This window comes from Guillardia theta, assembly GCF_000315625.1.
Source record: "Guillardia theta CCMP2712 unplaced genomic scaffold GUITHscaffold_7, whole genome shotgun sequence".
Taxonomy (NCBI): domain Eukaryota; class Cryptophyceae; order Pyrenomonadales; family Geminigeraceae; genus Guillardia; species Guillardia theta.
Window position 1 is genome coordinate 972,503 of NW_005434667.1, and position 17,531 is coordinate 990,033.

A 17,531-nucleotide genomic window follows, 5' to 3' on the forward strand; every position below is an offset into this window, starting at 1 on the left:
TGGACTCTCCTCTCGTCATGACCTTCCTGCAGCCAACGGCAAAGTCTTCTTCATCCTCCGATCGACTGACATGTGGTACACCAACGTGATCGTCGACTTGATTGCCAAGTTCCTCCAGTAGCTAGAGGACACGACAGCTCGCATCGACCCATCTTCCCTTCCTGTAAACACTGCTCGCGGATTGCACTCTAGACCTCCTCCTCCTCCTCCTCGTCCCACTGCGCGAGTGTCAGGCGGGAAGCAAGTGGGAAGGGTTCATTCTCACATTCATGAACGGGTTCCCCTTGCCCCAGTCCTCGTCGTCCAGCCCCATATCGAAGGAGCTGACGGGGGAAGTCGACTGAGAGTTGGGAGTCACCAGATCCTCTAGAGGGACGAGCTCGCCGTTCTCTGAGAGAACAGGGTCAGACTAAGAGATCCGCTGTAGCGCATCTTACGCCAATGCTCCTCGAGGTCGTAGAATTCCCTCGCAGCAGCTGTCATGATGTTGACAATGACCTGGCGCAGCCATGAGAATCGATCCCTCTGCCAGCCACAACAGACCTCCCCGTAGTCGAGGAGGATCCACCCGCTGTCTGGGTTCCCTTGCCACTTGATCTCTCTGCCGTACTTTTCGTTCATGATGTCCTCCACCTGCATCACAGGCTCAGCAACCAGTCACTCCATGCTCAACCGTGGGGCCCTTACGTTAGCAGCGATAGCCTGGAGCATGGGTCGAGAGCTTCCCTGGCAGTTGATGAAGAACTCCGTCGAGTAGGTCAGATGAGACACCCTTGCAGCCCAGATCGACTCCGCCTGATAGTCAGGCAGAGATTAGCTCGACCTCGTTACATCCCGTGCATCGGGCTTCATCGCTTTGTTCACTTTGCTGCACTTTCTGGCCTTCAGACACTATCGGGCTATACCCTCTATCATCAGACGATTACCCCCCTCCCTCTCCCCCTTCCTCATCTTTGCAGAATTTCTCTCCTCAACCTCTCAGTCGTTCCCTTGTCTCACCTTCCTTTCATCCATCGCTCGAATGATATCTTGCACAAGGGGAAGGGATGGATCTTCAGCCAGCGGTCCTTCAGGTGCTCGCTTGGAGCTCACAGGTCCTGGTGTCGCAAGCTTGTATTGCTTGAAGGACGACGACGAAGGCGCTGAGGAACAGATGACTGTCTGCCTCTTCGAGCTTGCTGGGTGCCTGCCAGCGGCACACACACGAGGTTTTGATGCTGGGCTACTGATGCGCATGCTGCCCCGCAACATGAAGGCCTCTGCAGCACCAAGAGCGGCCACAACCATCATCACCTGCGTTGAAGACCAACGTCAACTCGAGAGAAACAACACCATTTCTGTCCCTTCTAGGCGACTGTGATGATCTTATGTTCGGAAGCCACACTAGAGCAAGAATTGCATGAAGGTCTTACTTCTCACATTCCAGTCTTGTTTCTATTCTGTAACAATAGTGTTGTTCTCATGAGCTCTTCTCAATATCTAGAATGCATAGCTCCCTGAATTCATTCCGTTGTCTATCACCTCCCTCTCTACTCTTTGCAGGTGAATTTTTCTGTGTCATCTTTCTTCTCCCCGCCCCCTCTTCCTCCTCCCTTTTCATTTCATCTATCTCCTTCTCCTCCTCCTCCTCCTCCTCCTCCTCCTCCTCCTCCTCCTCCTCCTCCTCCTCCTCCTCCTCCTCCTCCCTCACCTTCGCCATTCTTGTCGGGTGCATGTCCATATCGGCCCCCGGTATTTGAGACCGTCCAGGACCACCCTACCCCTGTTCCAACTCTTGTGCATCACGTTAGAGATATCTATGACCCCCCTTTTTTCCTTCACAGACCCGGTTTGACCACATGTGAAGAATACCCCACCTATGCTGCGACCCCCCATCGGTCATGACTACCCCCTTAACTGCATGTGGACCCAGGACAGAACTACTACCCCGTCTTTTCATTATCAATCACACCGGTATTGGAGGATGAGTCATTACCCACCATGAATATACCCCTACGGTATCAGATTCATCAGTACCTCCCTTTTCTGCTTTGTGTACCCACCACTATGTAGTTAATCGTATTACCCTAATGTTGATGTACCCATGATTTATCTACCCCTACCCCCAAAGTAATTCATGGAATGAACGAGGGATGGTATACCGACCCAGGTTGAAGAAATGGGGTACGATACCAATAAATGGGGTGTACTTAATGAAGGGGTACTTTTTTCAGTGGATATGGTGGGTATGTCACATAGAAAATGGGGGTATAGTTGTGAAATGCACGGGTGAATACAGGAGTAATAGGGTACATGATTCTCGGGGTGGGTGGCATAAGTGTGGAGGTGCTATGGCGCCTCGGTGGAAACTTTGAGGACGGAAAGAGGAGAGGAGGAGAGGAGGAGAGGAGAGGAGGAGAAGAGAGGGCTCATAGTCAGAGCTGAACAGCAAGAAGAGACAACCAGGACGAGGATTTTCAAGTGATAGAGCATAAGGATCCATCCTTGTACCTCGAAGCGGAAGAACTTTCGCTGAAGTGAGGCTAGGTTGGCGAATCAAGCCCTGAAGGACTAGACAGCATGGCCACGATGACAGACCACCTGAAGAAGATCTCCCTCGATGCGGAGGCCGTTGTTTCAGCGACTCTTGCACTGTCAAGAAGGGGCAGGGAAGGTGATGGGACGGCGGTTACGTCGGAACCAACCAGGGCGATCACCCACAAGGATCAGGATCTTGTCCGAGAACTTGCAGCAGCTCAGGCGATTATTCGTGATCATGAAGCTAAGGTCGGTGAATGGAAGAAGAAAGTCGAGGACGCAGAAGAGGCACAGAAGGTGGCCGGCATTTCCTTCCAGAAGATGCGCAAAGACTCGGAGATCTTTCAGATTCAGTACAAGAAGATGGAAGCCGATCTTGAGGTGATGAAGGCAGAGAAGTTGGCAGCAGAGCAGAAAGCAGAAGATGCTGAGAAGGGGCACGGGCTTCGGGAGCAAGTTGACTCACTGAGGGCAGAATTGAAAGTAGCCAAGGAGCAGCTGAAGGAAGTGGTCCCTGCCAGCCAACATGACATTGTGGTGGGCGAATTGAAGCAAGTGAAGGAAAAGCTGACGGAAACCGAGAACGAGTTAACACAGGTAGGTTTCTTTTCATGAAGCACAGATAGTTTTTGAAGACTTCACTTGAATAGGCCAAGCAAAAAGTTAATGCGCTTACAGCTGAGAAGGAAGATCTGGATAGGAAATTTGGCTTGGTATTTCACCTGATCCGTTGCATGTATTCCTAATAATATTTAAAACAAGGTCAGAGAAACAGGGAAAAAGCTTGAAGAACAGAATAAGAAGCGAAAAGAACAAAATCAAGCCCTTTTGAAGGAGAAGGACAAGTCAGTATAGCAGTGTTGTAGTTATTCTGGTGTTGATTTGCATTCGCAGCCTGCAACAGGAGTTGAATGTCCTGAAAGCTCGTCCAGACTCAGCTGTGAGGGTTGAGGGAGGTGCAGAAGCTTCTTCTAGTGAAGTCGAATCCCTCAAGGCTCAAATCTCTCAGTTGCAAGTGAGGAACCACAACTGCTGTGAAGGATGAGGTTGACTGACCAAATGGACTAGGCTGAGCTTCAACAAGAGCAGTCCAAGCAACCTGGTACTGCAGAACCATCGAGTATTGAGATCGAAAAGATCAAGGAGGTTGGTCAAGCCTGTTGTATTTGAGCCGGTATTGAGTGATGAACAGACTTTTAAGCAAGATGAAAAGCGACTTCAAGAGGTATGCAATTGTGTTTTTCAAATTGTTCATACATGCTAAAGCAAGTGTATGAAACAGGAAATTCAAAGTTTAAAGCAGAAGCTTGAAGACGAGAAGCAGAATTACAACAAGGTTTTCCTGCGATCTCCCTACCTTGCGCATTCATTCCGCTTTCGTAGGCGAAGAATCTTGCGCATACCTTGACACAAAAATTGAAGAAATTTCAAACTCCTGCGGCAAAACCAGATCAAGAGAAAAAAGCAGAATTGGTCACTGAAGTTGTTGCTGCCCAACCTCCGGCAGTGAATGCCGCAAAGGTAACAAGCAAGTTCTTGTTGTAGGCCGAGTTTGACAGCTTGCAAGGATCCTGTTCAACCCGCCGCCCCTTCAAGCTCTACAACACCAGCTCCTCCACCGGCTGAGGTCCAGTATTACACCTGCTGCAACTCACCTGAACTCCCCGCAGACTACCATTGTTGGAACTGTGAAGGTTGGTACTGCTGCTGCTCCAGTGACGAAACCAACTCCACAGGGAGCACAGGTACATCTGATTGGCATATTTGAAATTGTTTTGTGAGTCTTGACTTGCTTCAAGATTGCAAAAATTCTCGGAATGGGCAACAAACAACCTGGACCAGGAGGGCAGGTGCAACAAATTGCTGATGGTATGGTCCTTTGGTTCCTAATACTTGCCGAGCAGGCCGGAAAGCAAGCTCCAGCTGGACAGGCGAAGGTGGGAGCGATTTCGAAGGTCAACGATGATTCTGCTTGCCAGAACAATCAGATGCAGGGACAGAAGAAGGCCCCCGGTCAACACGCAGCTGTAAATTCTTTCTCGTTCCCTGCTATGAGGGACTTGATTGTTCCATACTGCCAGGCTGGTCAAACTCCGAAGCAGTCACCAGCAGCTCAACAGGTGAACAAGCGCAAAGAGCGTCCTGTCGCTGTCACTGACTTCTGCGATAGGCCGGCGGCAGCCCAGGGAAAGTTCAGCTGAACAAGGTTTGAGCTCCGGTCAGCTCGTGAAGCAGTGGAATGATTCTTCATCTTCCTCAGGCTCCACCTGCTGCCACTGCTGCCAAGACGGCGAGCCCGCCCCAGCCTACAGATGCTCAGCCGCCCACTGCTGCCACTGGAGCAGCGAAGCCGCAGGCGGGAGGGGCACACGTGGCCTCGAGCGCGGAGAACCTTCTCCGTCAGAAGCTCCTGCAAGCACAGCAGCAGAAGAAGAATGCCGTAAGTCGCCCACTAGTTGTCATGCTTCCACGACCAGCTCCTCTTCACTTTAGTCTTATCTCTCTCATCGATCTCTCGCCTCGCTCGCCTCTGATTGTTTCTTCCAGGCCGCTGCTACCGAAGCCAAACAAGATGCTGCCCCAGACGCAGCTGAAGGTTGTCATGTGATATGAGGGCGGAAGTGAAGTCTACTGACAACAGCTTAGCAACGGCTGGAAAGAGGCTGCGTTCGACCGTCGAGGTGAGCTCCACCTCCTCAGTTGGCCGTCAGCTGGGGTGTGACGAGGATCTCTGCAGGAGTCGGAGGCGAAAAGCGGAAACGAGGGCGACACGTACGTGCCATGCTGCCTCTCCTCTTTCGATCTCATTTTGACGAGCAGAGGCTCTGCTGGAGATACTCCGGGCGAGCAAGACGAGAGCAAGAGAGCGCGAAGGATCATTTCATTGAAGAAGAAATGAAAATTTCCATGGTGCTGGAAGAGCGCGGCTCGTCTCATTTCACTTCATTTTCCTTCCTCCTCCTGTCTCCCCACCAGCTTCTCCTCTTCCATCTCGTCGTTCTCTGTCTCACGCGTTCCCGGGGATGGCTGAGCTGGGACGAGGCACTCGTGATCTTCCGAGCTTGCTGCTGGTGGTCGGCGTGTCCTTCCTAAGGGCAGAGGAGGGACGAGAAATCTGCGACAAGCTCAGTGGAGCAGGAGCAGGAGCAGGAGCAGGAGCAGGAGCAGGAGCAGGAGGAAGTCAGAGGCAGCCATGACTCACCAATGGGTCTCGTCCAGGGGGAGCTGATTGAGGACGAGGGGGGCGGTGAAAGGAGGTCAACTCGCGCATCTTGGCCACTTGACTTTTCCTGCGGTGAGGTCACGAGCAAGGAGGAGGAGGAGGAGGAGGAGGAGGTGGTGGTGGTGGAGGAGGAGGAGGAGGAGGTGGTGGTGGTGTTGGAGGAGGAGTCAGGGGAAGTAGTTCGACACAAGATAGACATGAGGAGGGGAAGGAGGAGGAGGAGAAGGAAACCTGCTCTTGCTAGCCCTTGTTCTCTCCGGCAGTTCCGCAACGTCCTCCTCCTCCTCCTCTATAGACCTCGACTGGTCCTCTTTCTTTCCCAATCGAGCCACAACAGCCTCATAAGCATCAGCCGCTCCTCGAGAGATTGCCATGACGTTCTCTGCGAGCAGAGTGAATTGACGTTCTCTTCCCCCTCCTCCCCCTCCTCCTCCTCCTCCCTCTCTCCCTCCCTCCTTTAGGTCTATTCTGCTTTTCCTCCCCGTCCTATTCTATTCTGCTTTTCCTCCCCGTCCTCGCACTCACTCATCTGCTTCAGCTCCACTGTCATCCGCCTATTCGCCTCCTCGAGCTCGGAAATGCGCGACACTGTCGTCCCATCGACCGTCTCTTCCCACGCCTGCGGCTGCTTCGACGCCTTCTCTTCCTCCCGGTCCTCCAGCAGCTCATCGGGGATGATATCAAGCCTTGCAGACCGTCGGCCAACAGCAGAGAAGGGGCGGAGGGGGACGCGCGACGCTCTGAAGGGAATCTGATCCTCCTCGTCCATCTCAGTGACGCTCATCTCTTCCTCGTGCTGGAGGATCGAGCTGACGCTGTAAGCAGAGTTCCGTCTCCTCGTGGGGGAGGCGGGAGGAGAGGAAACGCTCCCTGTCATAGAGCCCCTGCGCTGGGGTGGAGATTCCATGGGGGAGGTGGCACGTCGGTGAGGTGCTACTGTCTCCTCCTGCTGGGAAACCAAGTCGAGGAGCTCCGAGTTCGCGTCCTCGGCCTGGCATGAGAATGAGAGGAAGGGAGGAGCAGGAGGAGTGTGGGAGAAGTGCAGGAGCGAGGGAAGGGAGAGGGGAAGTGGAGATGAAGGGCAGGGGAGGTGGAGCAGAAAGAGGAACAGGAAGAGGGGAGGAGTAGAGGACGAAGAAGAAAGGGGTGGGGAATGGGGAATGACCAGATGAAGCTTGTGATGTAGTTCGTTGATCTTTTCAGACAGTTGCTGCGGAAAAAGGTGATTAGGAGAAATAAAAACGCAAGATATGCACAGGAGCAGGAGCAGGAGCAGGAGCAGCACGAGAGATGGAGAATCGATCATAACTCACCATCTTTTCGTTGAGAAAGTTCTTCTCTGACAACTTTGAATTCAAGTTCGAGGATGAGAGACGCTTGATTCTGACAGAACAGGATCAGGTACAGACAAATACTAGAACTAGCGCAGACAATCTCTATCTGCAAGAAGCATTTTTACCTTGTTGTCAACTGTTGGATTTCCTTGTCTTTCTCTTTGACCTGTCATCCACTCAGCCACAAACATTATTGCTGTCTTAGACATCTTGCCAGGTCCTTGTAATATGAAACAGAGAGTTGTTCAGCAATGTGACGAACGTCGACAATGTTCTTCTGTTTCTCTTCTCTCTGCACGAAAGGTTACAAACATACTCAAAAGTCCCAATCGTCTCACCTCCATCCCCTGCTTCTTGACAGCTTCATACAGTTTCTTGTATTTGTCTCTCCACTGAGGTGCCAAGGTGACAAGGTTGAGATAGCGATCATTGAGATGAAACAGGCAGATGAAATAACAAGAGAAAAAACGAAGACAAGAAGAAAAGCTTGTACGGAAGAGAACAGCATCAGTACAACAACAATTTAAATCGCTGACGATCATTGATATACACATCATCTTTCTTTACATCACTGGCGATCAATGAACTGCACATCATTTTTCAGTACCTCCGCTGCATCCTTCTCGTTCTTCTCTGCCGCCTTCTGCAGTGAACGGATCTTTGCTTCCAATTCCTTCACATGACGTGAACAACAAGAAGAGCTCAGGCAGGTATTTGTTCACCTCAACTTGTTTGGACTTGGTCTGGTGCAGCTTCTCAAACCTCTGAGCTTTCATCTGTCAATGCGCATCAGTGTTTTATTCCCTTGAAGATGGTTGGCTACTTGTTCTGATTGAAAGCTGGTGGAGGTGTAGGCAGTCCTTGCCTGTATATCCCATGAATGGCATGAAACAAGTGTTGTTACATCACATTCTTCAACTCCAACTCCAACAACTTCAGCTTCGCTTGTAAACTTTCATTCTCTGCCTGGTGCGTCCGATAAGAAACTCCAGCAAGACTTTGTTGGACCTGATTACCTCAATCATTGCTAACTTCTTAATCTCATTCTTGTAATGCGACGTCTTGGCATTGTGCTGAGCCTAATGGAAGGAAAATTGACAAGGTCGACAACGAGTCTTTAAATTTCACCTCGAGTTTCTTTCTTGATAACAAATTTTCGGCCTTGAGAGTCTGAATCTCACTTTCTGCGAATCATCATCATCATAAGTTTTTTCAAACCCTAAACCCCTAAACCCTAAACCCTGCCAGGCTAGCCTATCCTCCTCCTCCTCCTCCTCCTCCTCCTCCTCCTCCTCCTCCTCCTCCTCCTCCTCCTCCTTGTCTCAACCACCATCATCACTTACCCAGCCCTGAAACTCTTAGCACTTGTGCCTCCTGCTGCTTCAACTGACGCTCCTTCTCCTCGATCACCCTCTGAAGCTTCTCGTTCTCTTCCCCTTTAGCCCTCATCTGCAGCACCAGCGCCATCTGGTCGCTCTTTACTTGATCGATCAGATTCTTTGTGTCCGTTAGAGCTGAATCCTTGGCGAGCTCCGCGTCCTGCTCATGTCTCACTCCCTCCTCCTCCCCAGCTCTTCCCTCGGGACCTCGAGCTTGTCCTTTGCTTCCTCCGCAATGCTCAATGCTCGCAGCTGCCCATCCTGTGCCTGATTTCAAACCATGTCACCTTACACCCAGCATATCCCCAGCAATCTACAGCCTCACCGCCTGCACTTTCTCCTTGAGATCTTTCGCATTTCTCTGCGCTTCCTCATACGCAAGTTTGAGCTGGCAAGAAAGTCATGGAGATCCGCCTCTTCTCCATCATCCCGACAGTCACCTGAGCACGAAGTTCGAGCTCCGAGTCTTCGTAGGAAGACAGCAAACTTCTGATGTGCGTTCGGATGTACGAGAGGATCACCTTCAAGAACTCCATCACAACCTGTCTGCAAGAATTGACAATATCTCACCATCGGATTCGCCTTGTTGAGCGCGCGATGCTCTGCTTCCATTTCCTCGGACTGGAACGGCAAATGTCAGGACTCCTTGCTGTGCCCTCAGATTGCAGTCGCAGATTCATCACCACTGTCAGCGCCTTCCTTTCCTTGATCTCGATGAACAGGGACACGAGAGCTGCAGAAATTGAGTGCAACAACTTCTGCTCCGTGCTCCCTCTGTCCTTTTGTGCGAGCAGCTCAGCATACTTTGTCCGCTGGGATTGAACTTCCTTCTCATGGGAAGAGATTAGCTCACGAACCCGACTCTGAAGAGACTCTTTCTCGAACTGCAGTCGTTCAATCAGCTTCTTGTTTTCTAGCGCCTCCAGTTTCGATGAGCTCTGTTTGCCTTCCTTCTTCTCCTTCCCCTCCATTTTCGAACGAGCAGCAATCTATTCCGGCGAGTTTCACAGCGAAGCGGCGATCCCAATTGTCAGATCTTGAGTCTTATGAAGCATTGAGCCTGAGGTCACCTCTAAGTACATATCAGAGCTCTCATCTCTCATCTCATCGTCGCTGCCTCTCCTCCTCGCCATCTTCTATCGCCAGCTCCCATCGACCGCATTTCGACTCGCCCTCCCGACATACATGGGACCGTTGAAACTCATCACCCTCCTTCACCAGTTGTGCCCCTCGTCCCCCTGCTCGTCCCCATTCAACTCCGAGCCTGCCTCAGCTGCAATTCCGACTACCCAGTGGGGGGTCCTTAAAGTTACGACGGATTCAGTACGGGTCCATTGACAATCAAATATACGGGTACATAGTTACATTTAACAAAACGAGGGGGTGGGGTTAGGTTTCGGATGCGGGCTACTTGGCGGGAAGCCATGGGAGGACGAGGCGCTCTGATTGTGCTGGAGGGACTGGACAGGTCAGGGAAGTCGACTCAGGTACGAGAAGTATGCTGTGTCCTGCGATAGCCACCTCTTGAAGTATGCTGTGTCCTGCGATCGCCACCTCTTGAAGTATGCTGTGTCCTGCGATCGCCACCTCTTGAAGTATGCTGTGTCCTGCGATGGGGTATCCCTTGTGTGGAGGAAGTGGAAGGCGTCATGGAGGAGCGAGTGCTCCTAACATACATCGTCTAGGTGATCCGGCTCGTAGAAAAGTTGGTTTCCATGGGAAAGAAGGCCTCGAAAATGAATTTCCCAGACCGAACTACGACGGTAGGGGGTCTTATCAACGAGTACCTGCAGAGCGGGAAGGACTTGGGTAACAGTTGGGTGCATGCGACATACTGTGATTCTGCTTCAGATGACGCCGTAATCCACCTGCTCTTTTCTGCCAATCGCTGGGAAGCCACGAGATCGATTCGCGACCGCCTCTCATCTGGAGAGACCTTGATTGTAGATAGATACGCGTACTCTGGTGTGGCCTTCAGTGCCGCCAAGGGGACGCTGGACATCGAATGGTGCAAAGGCCCAGACAGGGGTCTACCAGCACCAGACTGCGTCATTTATCTTGATGTCTCTTCGGTATGCAGCATTGTCATGCTGATATGAGACGTGCTCTTGATCTCGCCGCCAGGATGTTGCAAAGCAAAGGGGGGGGTACGGAGAGGAACGTTACGAGAAAGAAGAGTTCCAAAAGAAGGTCTGCAATGTTGAATGATTCCATGCGAAAGAGATGAAAGGAGTTTAGGTGCGAACCTGCTTCGAAGCATTGATGTCACAAGAGCCTGCAATGTGGAGACGAGTGGATGCAAACAAGACTATGGATGAGGTCACCGAAGAGATTGAAGGGATTGCCACAAAAATCGTTGACCAAGTGACCGACAAACCTATCGGCTCACTGTGGACGAAATGAATTTAACCGTCGCAAACTGATGGAATGCACTGAAAATTCACGTCTTTTTATGCACAAATGCTGCTCGTTATTCCCTTCAGCAGCAGAACAACGCTCACAGGATTGCAATGACGAATTTTGTGCCGACTGCGTCGAAGAGACCATCGGTGTTTATCATTCGGATGCAGCCACCGTAAGTGTTCGTTTCGGCGAGTCTCATTTACTAATGGCTGGACGCTCTCCGTGCCCCTTCACACTGGGCGCCCCGATAAACCGTGACTCTGTGACTGCACAGCGACGCAATCAGCCGGGCAGCTGAGTTGAAATTGAGCAGATCATGTGACAGATTATGCTTTGATCCATCGCTACCGGGCCTCAGGGCCTTCTTGGGCCAGTGCTACATACAAGTTCCTGATCAGGAATCGGACTCCGGGACACAATCCACCGTGGCACCGTAGGCCGGCGGGTTCACGGTTGGCCGGGCGGCGGGACGGTGTCCGACTCGCGCATCACTGAGTGATGATCAAACCGGGCCGGGCAGTGCCACTGAGTCCGAACTTTACTTGAACTTCACTGAGACTGAATGCCTGGGGACGTGACTGGGCCGAGAGGGAGATATGACCACCAGGGCCAGGCGGCTGAAAAATTGTCGGACGGTACGGAGTCCCTACCCGAGTTCAGTGAAAAAGCTAATTCAATGGTTGAAATTTGAACATGTCTGTGTCAATTTGAAATTTGACCACAACAATAACTTGAACCGGAATGCTAGATAATTTTTAGATTTTAAAAATTAAGTTGTACTTTTCAATTCTTACTGGAAATAATATCTGAATTTTGAGTCCTAAAGCATTAACTGCAATTGAGATACCTACTAAAATAAAATCTCTATATATGATTTTACATGTGATATAGAAAATAAAATGTTTTTAGTATTCCCCGCTTTCATGCACTCGTAGTGCAGATGCTTATGATGTTTTCAAATAGTGGATTCGGCGGACACGTTTTCTCTGGTCCTCCTCCTTACAATGGTCTTCGTCGCCATCACTCCTTTCATTGTCGCCCCATCTTGCTGTCCTCTACCCCAGCAGCTTCCCCCGTATGCTTCATCTTCTTTTCCTTCTCGTTCTCATGGCAAAGTACTTCCTTTTGCCCTGTATCTCCCAAATACGCCCCTCATCTGCTTACTCGCGTTTCGTCTCCTTTTTTACCTCCACACTACCATCAACTTCATCCATTTGTACTTCTATTCTGTATCCATGTATCTGTTCAAGACTGTATGAACTCCTTCTGCATGCTCATCACGAGCTCAATTCTCTCTCCGATATGTTTTGACTTTCATTTCTCTCACGGTCATCTTGTGCTCTATGAAAACTTCAAACTTTCATATCTCGGATTTCAGACAATTTCAATTAGGTTCTTGTCCCATCAATTTCCTTCCTTTTGATGATGTTGAGCCTACACAGCACTGTGGCATCTGTCACCCTTCATCTTGTTGATGTTGTCGGTAATGAATCACCCCATCACTTTCTGTGCGATTATCATTCAAATCTTGTCTAAATTTGACACTCTAAAATTGACACTTCTTTATTGAAAAATATGTGAAGATAACCAGAAGAACAATTGATGATAACTAGGTAGTCACTGACAAGTTGCTCGTGATTGGCAGGTTGCATGAAACAAGGTCCAAGTAAAGCGACAGCTTGAAACTGATTTTGTCTTAAAACATGCATCCGCTGCACGTCCCAGCACCGATTCCTGATGATGACGAAGACAGAGTTCACTTCCTCAACACCCTGAGGATTCTTGACACCGAGGCAGAGCACTCGTTCGATCGGATAACAGAAGCCGCCTCGGTCATCTTCAAAGTACCCATCGCTCTTGTCAGTCTGGTGGACAGGGAACGTCAGTGGTTCAAGTCAGCTGTCGGTGTCGATGTTTGTCAGACCCATAGGGATGTTGCTTTCTGCGCCCATGCGATCCTGCCCAAAGAGCCAAAAGTATTCATTGTGAATGACACTTATGAAGATGAGAGGTTCAAGTACAGCGACCTTGTTCTCGGCGAGCCCTACATACGCTTCTACGCAGGGGCACCGTTAGTGCTGTACACGGATGACGGCATGTGGAAGCTGGGAACCATCTGCATCATCGACCAGAAGCCTCGGACGCTGCGAGATGACGAGGTTCTCCTGCTGGAGATGCTCGGGCGCTTGGTCGTGGCAGAGATCGAACTGAGGGAGAAGCTAGCGAAGAAGCACAGAGAGAGGATCGATGAGGTGCATGAGGGAGCGCAAGTGTGGGCGAAGGAGATGAACACGGCTTACATCGGACAAGTCGCTCACGACCTCCGCACTCCTCTCAATAGCTTCTACCTTGGCTTGCAAGCTCTTTCCAGCACTCCTTTGACTTCGGAGCAGAAGAGCCTCATCGATACAATGGAGATCTCCGCAGAGCTGATGTCGTTGACCTGCACCAAAGCCATCGATCACACCAAGTCAACCATGGGGAAGGATCTGCATGCAGCCCGCGGGGCGTTCGACCTCGAGAAGATGCTCAGGAAGAGTGAGAAAGTTGTGCTGGGGTACACGCACCAGTCCATCGATGTCTCCTATGAGTTCGTAATCAAGGCGGGAGTGTACAAGAAGATCATCTCGGATGAGGATTGGGTGTGGCAGATGCTCATGAACTACCTTTGCAACGCTAGGAAGTTCACCACCCATGGGTACATCAGGACGACTGTTTCTCTCTCCAAGTCAAGGGAGGGGAAGAGCATGATCAGGTTCTCAGTGGCGGACACCGGTATCGGCGTCGACAAGGACAAGATGGACCTCCTCTTCAAGCCCTTCGGGCAGCTGCAGGACTTCAGCGGAGGAACAGGCCTAGGTTTGTTCTCTGTGAGAGAGAAAGCGATCAAGTTGGGAGGAGCGTGTGGGGTTACGATGAACGAGCCCAAGGGGACGATTTTCTGGTTTGAAGTTCCTTACGTCCCGATTACCAACGACGACGATGGAGTGTGCTCGACAGCTCTCGCTGCTCTCACTTGCGACGTCAAGTGGAAGGCGCAGGACTCCCAGCTGAAGGTGAACAAGGAGGGGAGCAAGAAGATCGAAACGGTGCAGGCCGCAGAGATTCAGCAGGAGATCAAGGTTCAAATCAGCCTCCTTGCCCAACTTGGCTGATTTCTTACCTTCAGGCCAATGATGGAGAGCTACATGTCCTCGTAGTGGAGGACGACGTTCCCACACGGACGCTGATGGTTCACGGGCTCAAGAGGAAGGGCTACGTGGTACATCAGGCAGGCAATGGGGAGGAAGGGCTGGAGCAGATGTACGCCTCCTGAACGCGATGACGTGAAAGCGTGACAAGGTCGCAGGCAGAGGAGAATGTTCCACATGGTCCTGTGCGACATCATGATGCCGGTCATCTTGCTCCCCCTCGTTCTTGTGCTGCTCACAGCCTGCTGGTTCAGGTGATGGACGGAGTGGAGTGTGTGAAGAGACTACGAGCGTGGGAGAGCACGCAGTCGAGAACGTCACAGGTGCAGAGCTATGAGGTGGTGTGCAGCTGACCACGAGCTGACTGAGTCGCATCAGTTCATCTGCGCTCTCTCTGCCAACACAGATGTTTCGGATGTCAATAAGTGCATGGGAGCTGGGATGAGCGACTTCTTCCCCAAGCCTGTCAAGATTCCGGTGAAGATTCGAGCCAGAGGAAGAGGGGAGGGGGGGGAATGGGGGAGAGAGGAAGAAAGAGGGTGGGCGGTCTGGAGAGAGGGAATAAATTGTGCTGACGTGCTCCCAGGCCCTCCTGAAGTTTCTTGAAGGCAAATTCATGAAGCTCTAGGCCTACATTTTAAAAAAGCTGAGGTGATACCAGTGACAGAGATTTGTAATTTGAAAAGGAGTCGATTTTCTACTCAAGCCTGTGCACAAAGAATAAATATAAGGTGCTCCTCCGAAGGAAGGAGCGTGACGGGAGGAGCAAAATTCTGGCTTCTCATATCAGATTCCATCAACGGTGTGAGATAAGTGTTGGTCGATCTTCGGCCAAACAGCTTCTCTCACAACTTTTCTCGCACATCTCTCCTCTTTCCAGACCTTCTTTGCGTCCTCCACAACTCCCGGCAAACACATGTTGAACTCGAAATCTAGCATGTACCCATCACAATCCTCGCCCTCGCCCTCGCCCTGTCTATCCCGGCACGCTTCTCTCACTGTTACCCTCACGCAGACTCCCTTTCTCCTCGTTGAAAAACAAACTTGCATGCGACCACCCCCTGCGGCCTCCCCACCGGCCAGAGAAATACAGGTATCATACGCCAGTGCACTTGACCTGCGCAAGTGCAGGATCGTCTTGTGCGCGTTCGTCTCTTGCGGCAGATCCTGACGATTAGGATGCTCTCCCTCCTCCTTGCCCTCTCCCTCCTCTTCGTTCCCCAAACTTCCGAAGAAACTGAACAGCTCCCTGCGGCTCCTGCTGGCACTTGCCGATGTTCCTTGCTCAATCAATGTAACCTCTTGGGAGTTGGAATGTAATGCCTCCACAGCATCCAAGTAGACCTGTACCGCAAACCCGTTAGAGATGAGAGTCCCGCCTGAAGGAACTGCCGGCTGTCATACCTTAGCATTGGTGAGCGAGGATATCTTATCGTACGTCTGAAACAAGAATCAGGTCTGCTGTGTCCAGGAGACGACATGAACCAGCAAGAAAGATGTGTACACGTCTTCTCCAGCATCCAGCAACTCAGTCTTTCCCAAGAAAGCAAGCTTTAGTTTAGCTTGAGAAATCTGCAACGATGAATGAAAGTGATCAAAGGGGCTTCAATGAAACATCGGCGCAAGCACCTCTTTCTGAACGGACTCTGTCTTCTTTCTCACAGCAGAGAGGTCTTGTTGCAACTAGACACTTGCACGTCAGATAAAATTGCTCGAAATAAGATCTCTGACCTTCAATGATCTGGCAGAGAGCTCCTCGCGCCTTGCCTTCGCTTCCTGAACGAGTTTCAATGCTGGACCTCATTTCAAATCGATCACCTCTACTTCATGAAGGAAACATGTGGCCTTAGACAGCATCATCTTCCTCCTGTCGCTAGATTCTGCTCTGTGATGAGAACTATCCTCCTTCTCCATTACTCGCTACGCCCTTCTGCCGCTTGCCCTGCATTGGACCTCGAATGCAGTATTGCTTTTAGGAATTTTTGCTCAAAGACAAGTTTTGGGACAAAAATCAAAAAACAAGTAGAACATCGAGCCCCCCTCAGATTCGGTAATCCAGGAATAGATCGGTGCCATGGCAGTGGGGGGAGGGAAAAGAGCATAAAGAACCATGGCGCGGCAAATTCCCATCCTCAACTTCCAGCGAGGAGATTTCTGCTGCACTCTCTTTGCATCCCTCACCTTGTTTTGTGCTGCTTTCCTCCTTGCTGCATGGCTCCCAGTCGAAACCTCCGACAGGTACACGATTGAATCTGTGTACATACAGCTAAATTGTTCTGCAGGGACTCTGCTGTGAATGTAGTGATTTTCATCTCATCTTTGGGTAGTGCAGTACTGCTGATTTTCGCTTTTCTCAAGCTGATATGCGGGTATGGCGATGTTTGCACAGCGGATGAATACGAACAGGCCGAGGAGGAAATCAGCATCCTTACCCCAACAACGCCAAATAGATCAAGTTGGAATGACGAGGTGTTGTTTGCACAAGCAGTGCCAGAGGTGTTGCCAAAGCCTGAAGCACCTGCCAAGTCTGTGAACCCGGCGGTACCCGATCTGCAGTTCTTGTACCAGGCTGACGAGCTCGCTTCCATTCCGGGCTCTCGGGCTTCTGAGAAAGATTTCACTCGTAAGCATCGAACATGGGACATTCAAAGAGACGCATATGATATGACAGGAGATAGAAAGAGCATCAGAGACACCATAGTTGAGGCAGGTTTGGTTCTAGAACCCATCAAGCAATCCATCCAGATGAACGGTGAAGTGTTCCCTGCTGGAACTTTCTGCGTTTCGGACATCAAGAAAGGAAGTCCGTGTGAGGTGAGCGAAACATTTTGGCCCTATCTTTGAGATGACATGGGATTTCAATGCAGAGACAAGGCACGTGCCGGGTGGGGGATCTGGTCTTGAGTGTGAACTCAAAGAGGCTGGTTGAGGGAACTCCTGTAGATGAAGTGCATCACCTGCTAGTGGGAAAAGTTGGAACCTCCATCTTGATCCAAATCTTCCCGAAAGACAGCATGACTTATCTGACCAGACATGTCATCCTGTCTCAGAGTTCAAGCTTCAGTAGATGACTCACAGCGGCGGTGTGCGATCCGACTTGCCGTTCGCTGTGACAACTTGTCAGGGGAGTAGCATCGGCAACCACTGCCTAAGTTCGCAAGAGATCCTGGGGAGAGGCTCGGAGAGGCTGCTGTCATGTTTGTGAAAATATATATAAAGGTGTCAACACGGTCGTCCCCGGCCGTCAGGCAGTTTGATAATGCCACAGTGCCGCCCATCCAGGTCCACTTGATCGCGGACTCCCGGAGTCGTTACTGATCATGAGGAGTCTACTCTAATCCGATGAAAGTACAGAACCAGTTGCTGTCCTGGTTGCTGTCCAGCTGCAGGAGCTCTGCTGCCGACAGTTCTGCTGCCATCTTGAGAAGAATGCAGCAGGAATGCTGAGGAGGATCAGGTGGAGGATGTGGTCTGGGATCTGGTC

At 50.9% G+C, this 17,531-nt stretch overlaps 7 protein-coding genes across 7 annotated transcripts; 4 read left to right on the forward strand and 3 right to left on the reverse strand.

Annotated features, from left to right (window-relative positions):
* Window positions 1-169: 169 nt before the first annotated feature.
* GUITHDRAFT_161153 (hypothetical protein) lies at window positions 170-1,720 on the reverse strand (the record flags this gene model as incomplete). Its single annotated transcript, XM_005839981.1, has 8 exons — window positions 170-218; window positions 266-390; window positions 438-498; window positions 544-633; window positions 688-795; window positions 1,000-1,186; window positions 1,420-1,439; window positions 1,691-1,720. 8 exons carry the CDS (start codon window positions 1,718-1,720, stop codon window positions 189-191), a joined length of 651 nt encoding a protein of 216 aa, XP_005840038.1. The 3' UTR covers window positions 170-188.
* An 839-nt stretch (window positions 1,721-2,559) lies between these two features.
* GUITHDRAFT_101505 (hypothetical protein) lies at window positions 2,560-5,416 on the forward strand (the record flags this gene model as incomplete). Its single annotated transcript, XM_005839982.1, has 17 exons — window positions 2,560-3,114; window positions 3,168-3,230; window positions 3,280-3,362; window positions 3,412-3,532; window positions 3,586-3,663; window positions 3,710-3,742; window positions 3,800-3,853; window positions 3,901-4,038; window positions 4,188-4,262; window positions 4,317-4,367; window positions 4,422-4,637; window positions 4,688-4,723; window positions 4,778-4,957; window positions 5,065-5,113; window positions 5,164-5,198; window positions 5,255-5,289; window positions 5,338-5,416. The coding sequence occupies 17 exons, from the start codon at window positions 2,560-2,562 to the stop codon at window positions 5,414-5,416; spliced, it is 1,881 nt and encodes a 626-aa protein (XP_005840039.1).
* Window positions 5,417-5,524: 108 nt separating this feature from the next.
* On the reverse strand, window positions 5,525-9,424 carry GUITHDRAFT_161154 (hypothetical protein; the record flags this gene model as incomplete). Its single annotated transcript, XM_005839983.1, has 20 exons — window positions 5,525-5,632; window positions 5,720-5,807; window positions 5,972-6,122; window positions 6,266-6,731; window positions 6,906-6,950; window positions 7,054-7,123; window positions 7,200-7,240; window positions 7,413-7,466; window positions 7,682-7,747; window positions 7,797-7,850; window positions 7,898-7,939; window positions 7,984-8,040; window positions 8,091-8,153; window positions 8,203-8,258; window positions 8,418-8,613; window positions 8,661-8,720; window positions 8,779-8,841; window positions 8,894-8,974; window positions 9,024-9,074; window positions 9,137-9,424. 20 exons carry the CDS (start codon window positions 9,422-9,424, stop codon window positions 5,525-5,527), a joined length of 2,100 nt encoding a protein of 699 aa, XP_005840040.1.
* A 453-nt stretch (window positions 9,425-9,877) lies between these two features.
* Window positions 9,878-10,856, forward strand: GUITHDRAFT_64796 (hypothetical protein; the record flags this gene model as incomplete). The annotated part of the gene is made up of 5 exons (XM_005839984.1): window positions 9,878-9,940; window positions 10,139-10,262; window positions 10,305-10,525; window positions 10,578-10,643; window positions 10,692-10,856. 5 exons carry the CDS (start codon window positions 9,878-9,880, stop codon window positions 10,854-10,856), a joined length of 639 nt encoding a protein of 212 aa, XP_005840041.1.
* Window positions 10,857-12,559: 1,703 nt separating this feature from the next.
* On the forward strand, window positions 12,560-14,675 carry GUITHDRAFT_101508 (hypothetical protein; the record flags this gene model as incomplete). Its single annotated transcript, XM_005839985.1, has 6 exons — window positions 12,560-13,978; window positions 14,026-14,159; window positions 14,206-14,251; window positions 14,302-14,370; window positions 14,426-14,524; window positions 14,634-14,675. The coding sequence occupies 6 exons, from the start codon at window positions 12,560-12,562 to the stop codon at window positions 14,673-14,675; spliced, it is 1,809 nt and encodes a 602-aa protein (XP_005840042.1).
* A 468-nt stretch (window positions 14,676-15,143) lies between these two features.
* On the reverse strand, window positions 15,144-15,961 carry GUITHDRAFT_101509 (hypothetical protein; the record flags this gene model as incomplete). Its single annotated transcript, XM_005839986.1, has 7 exons — window positions 15,144-15,164; window positions 15,347-15,391; window positions 15,452-15,487; window positions 15,533-15,619; window positions 15,677-15,730; window positions 15,779-15,823; window positions 15,866-15,961. 7 exons carry the CDS (start codon window positions 15,959-15,961, stop codon window positions 15,144-15,146), a joined length of 384 nt encoding a protein of 127 aa, XP_005840043.1.
* A 143-nt stretch (window positions 15,962-16,104) lies between these two features.
* GUITHDRAFT_150513 (hypothetical protein) lies at window positions 16,105-17,086 on the forward strand (the record flags this gene model as incomplete). The annotated part of the gene is made up of 3 exons (XM_005839987.1): window positions 16,105-16,285; window positions 16,330-16,861; window positions 16,915-17,086. Coding segments are annotated over exons 1-3 (784 nt in total), but the record flags the coding sequence as incomplete, so codon positions are not given.
* Window positions 17,087-17,531: the final 445 nt, after the last annotated feature.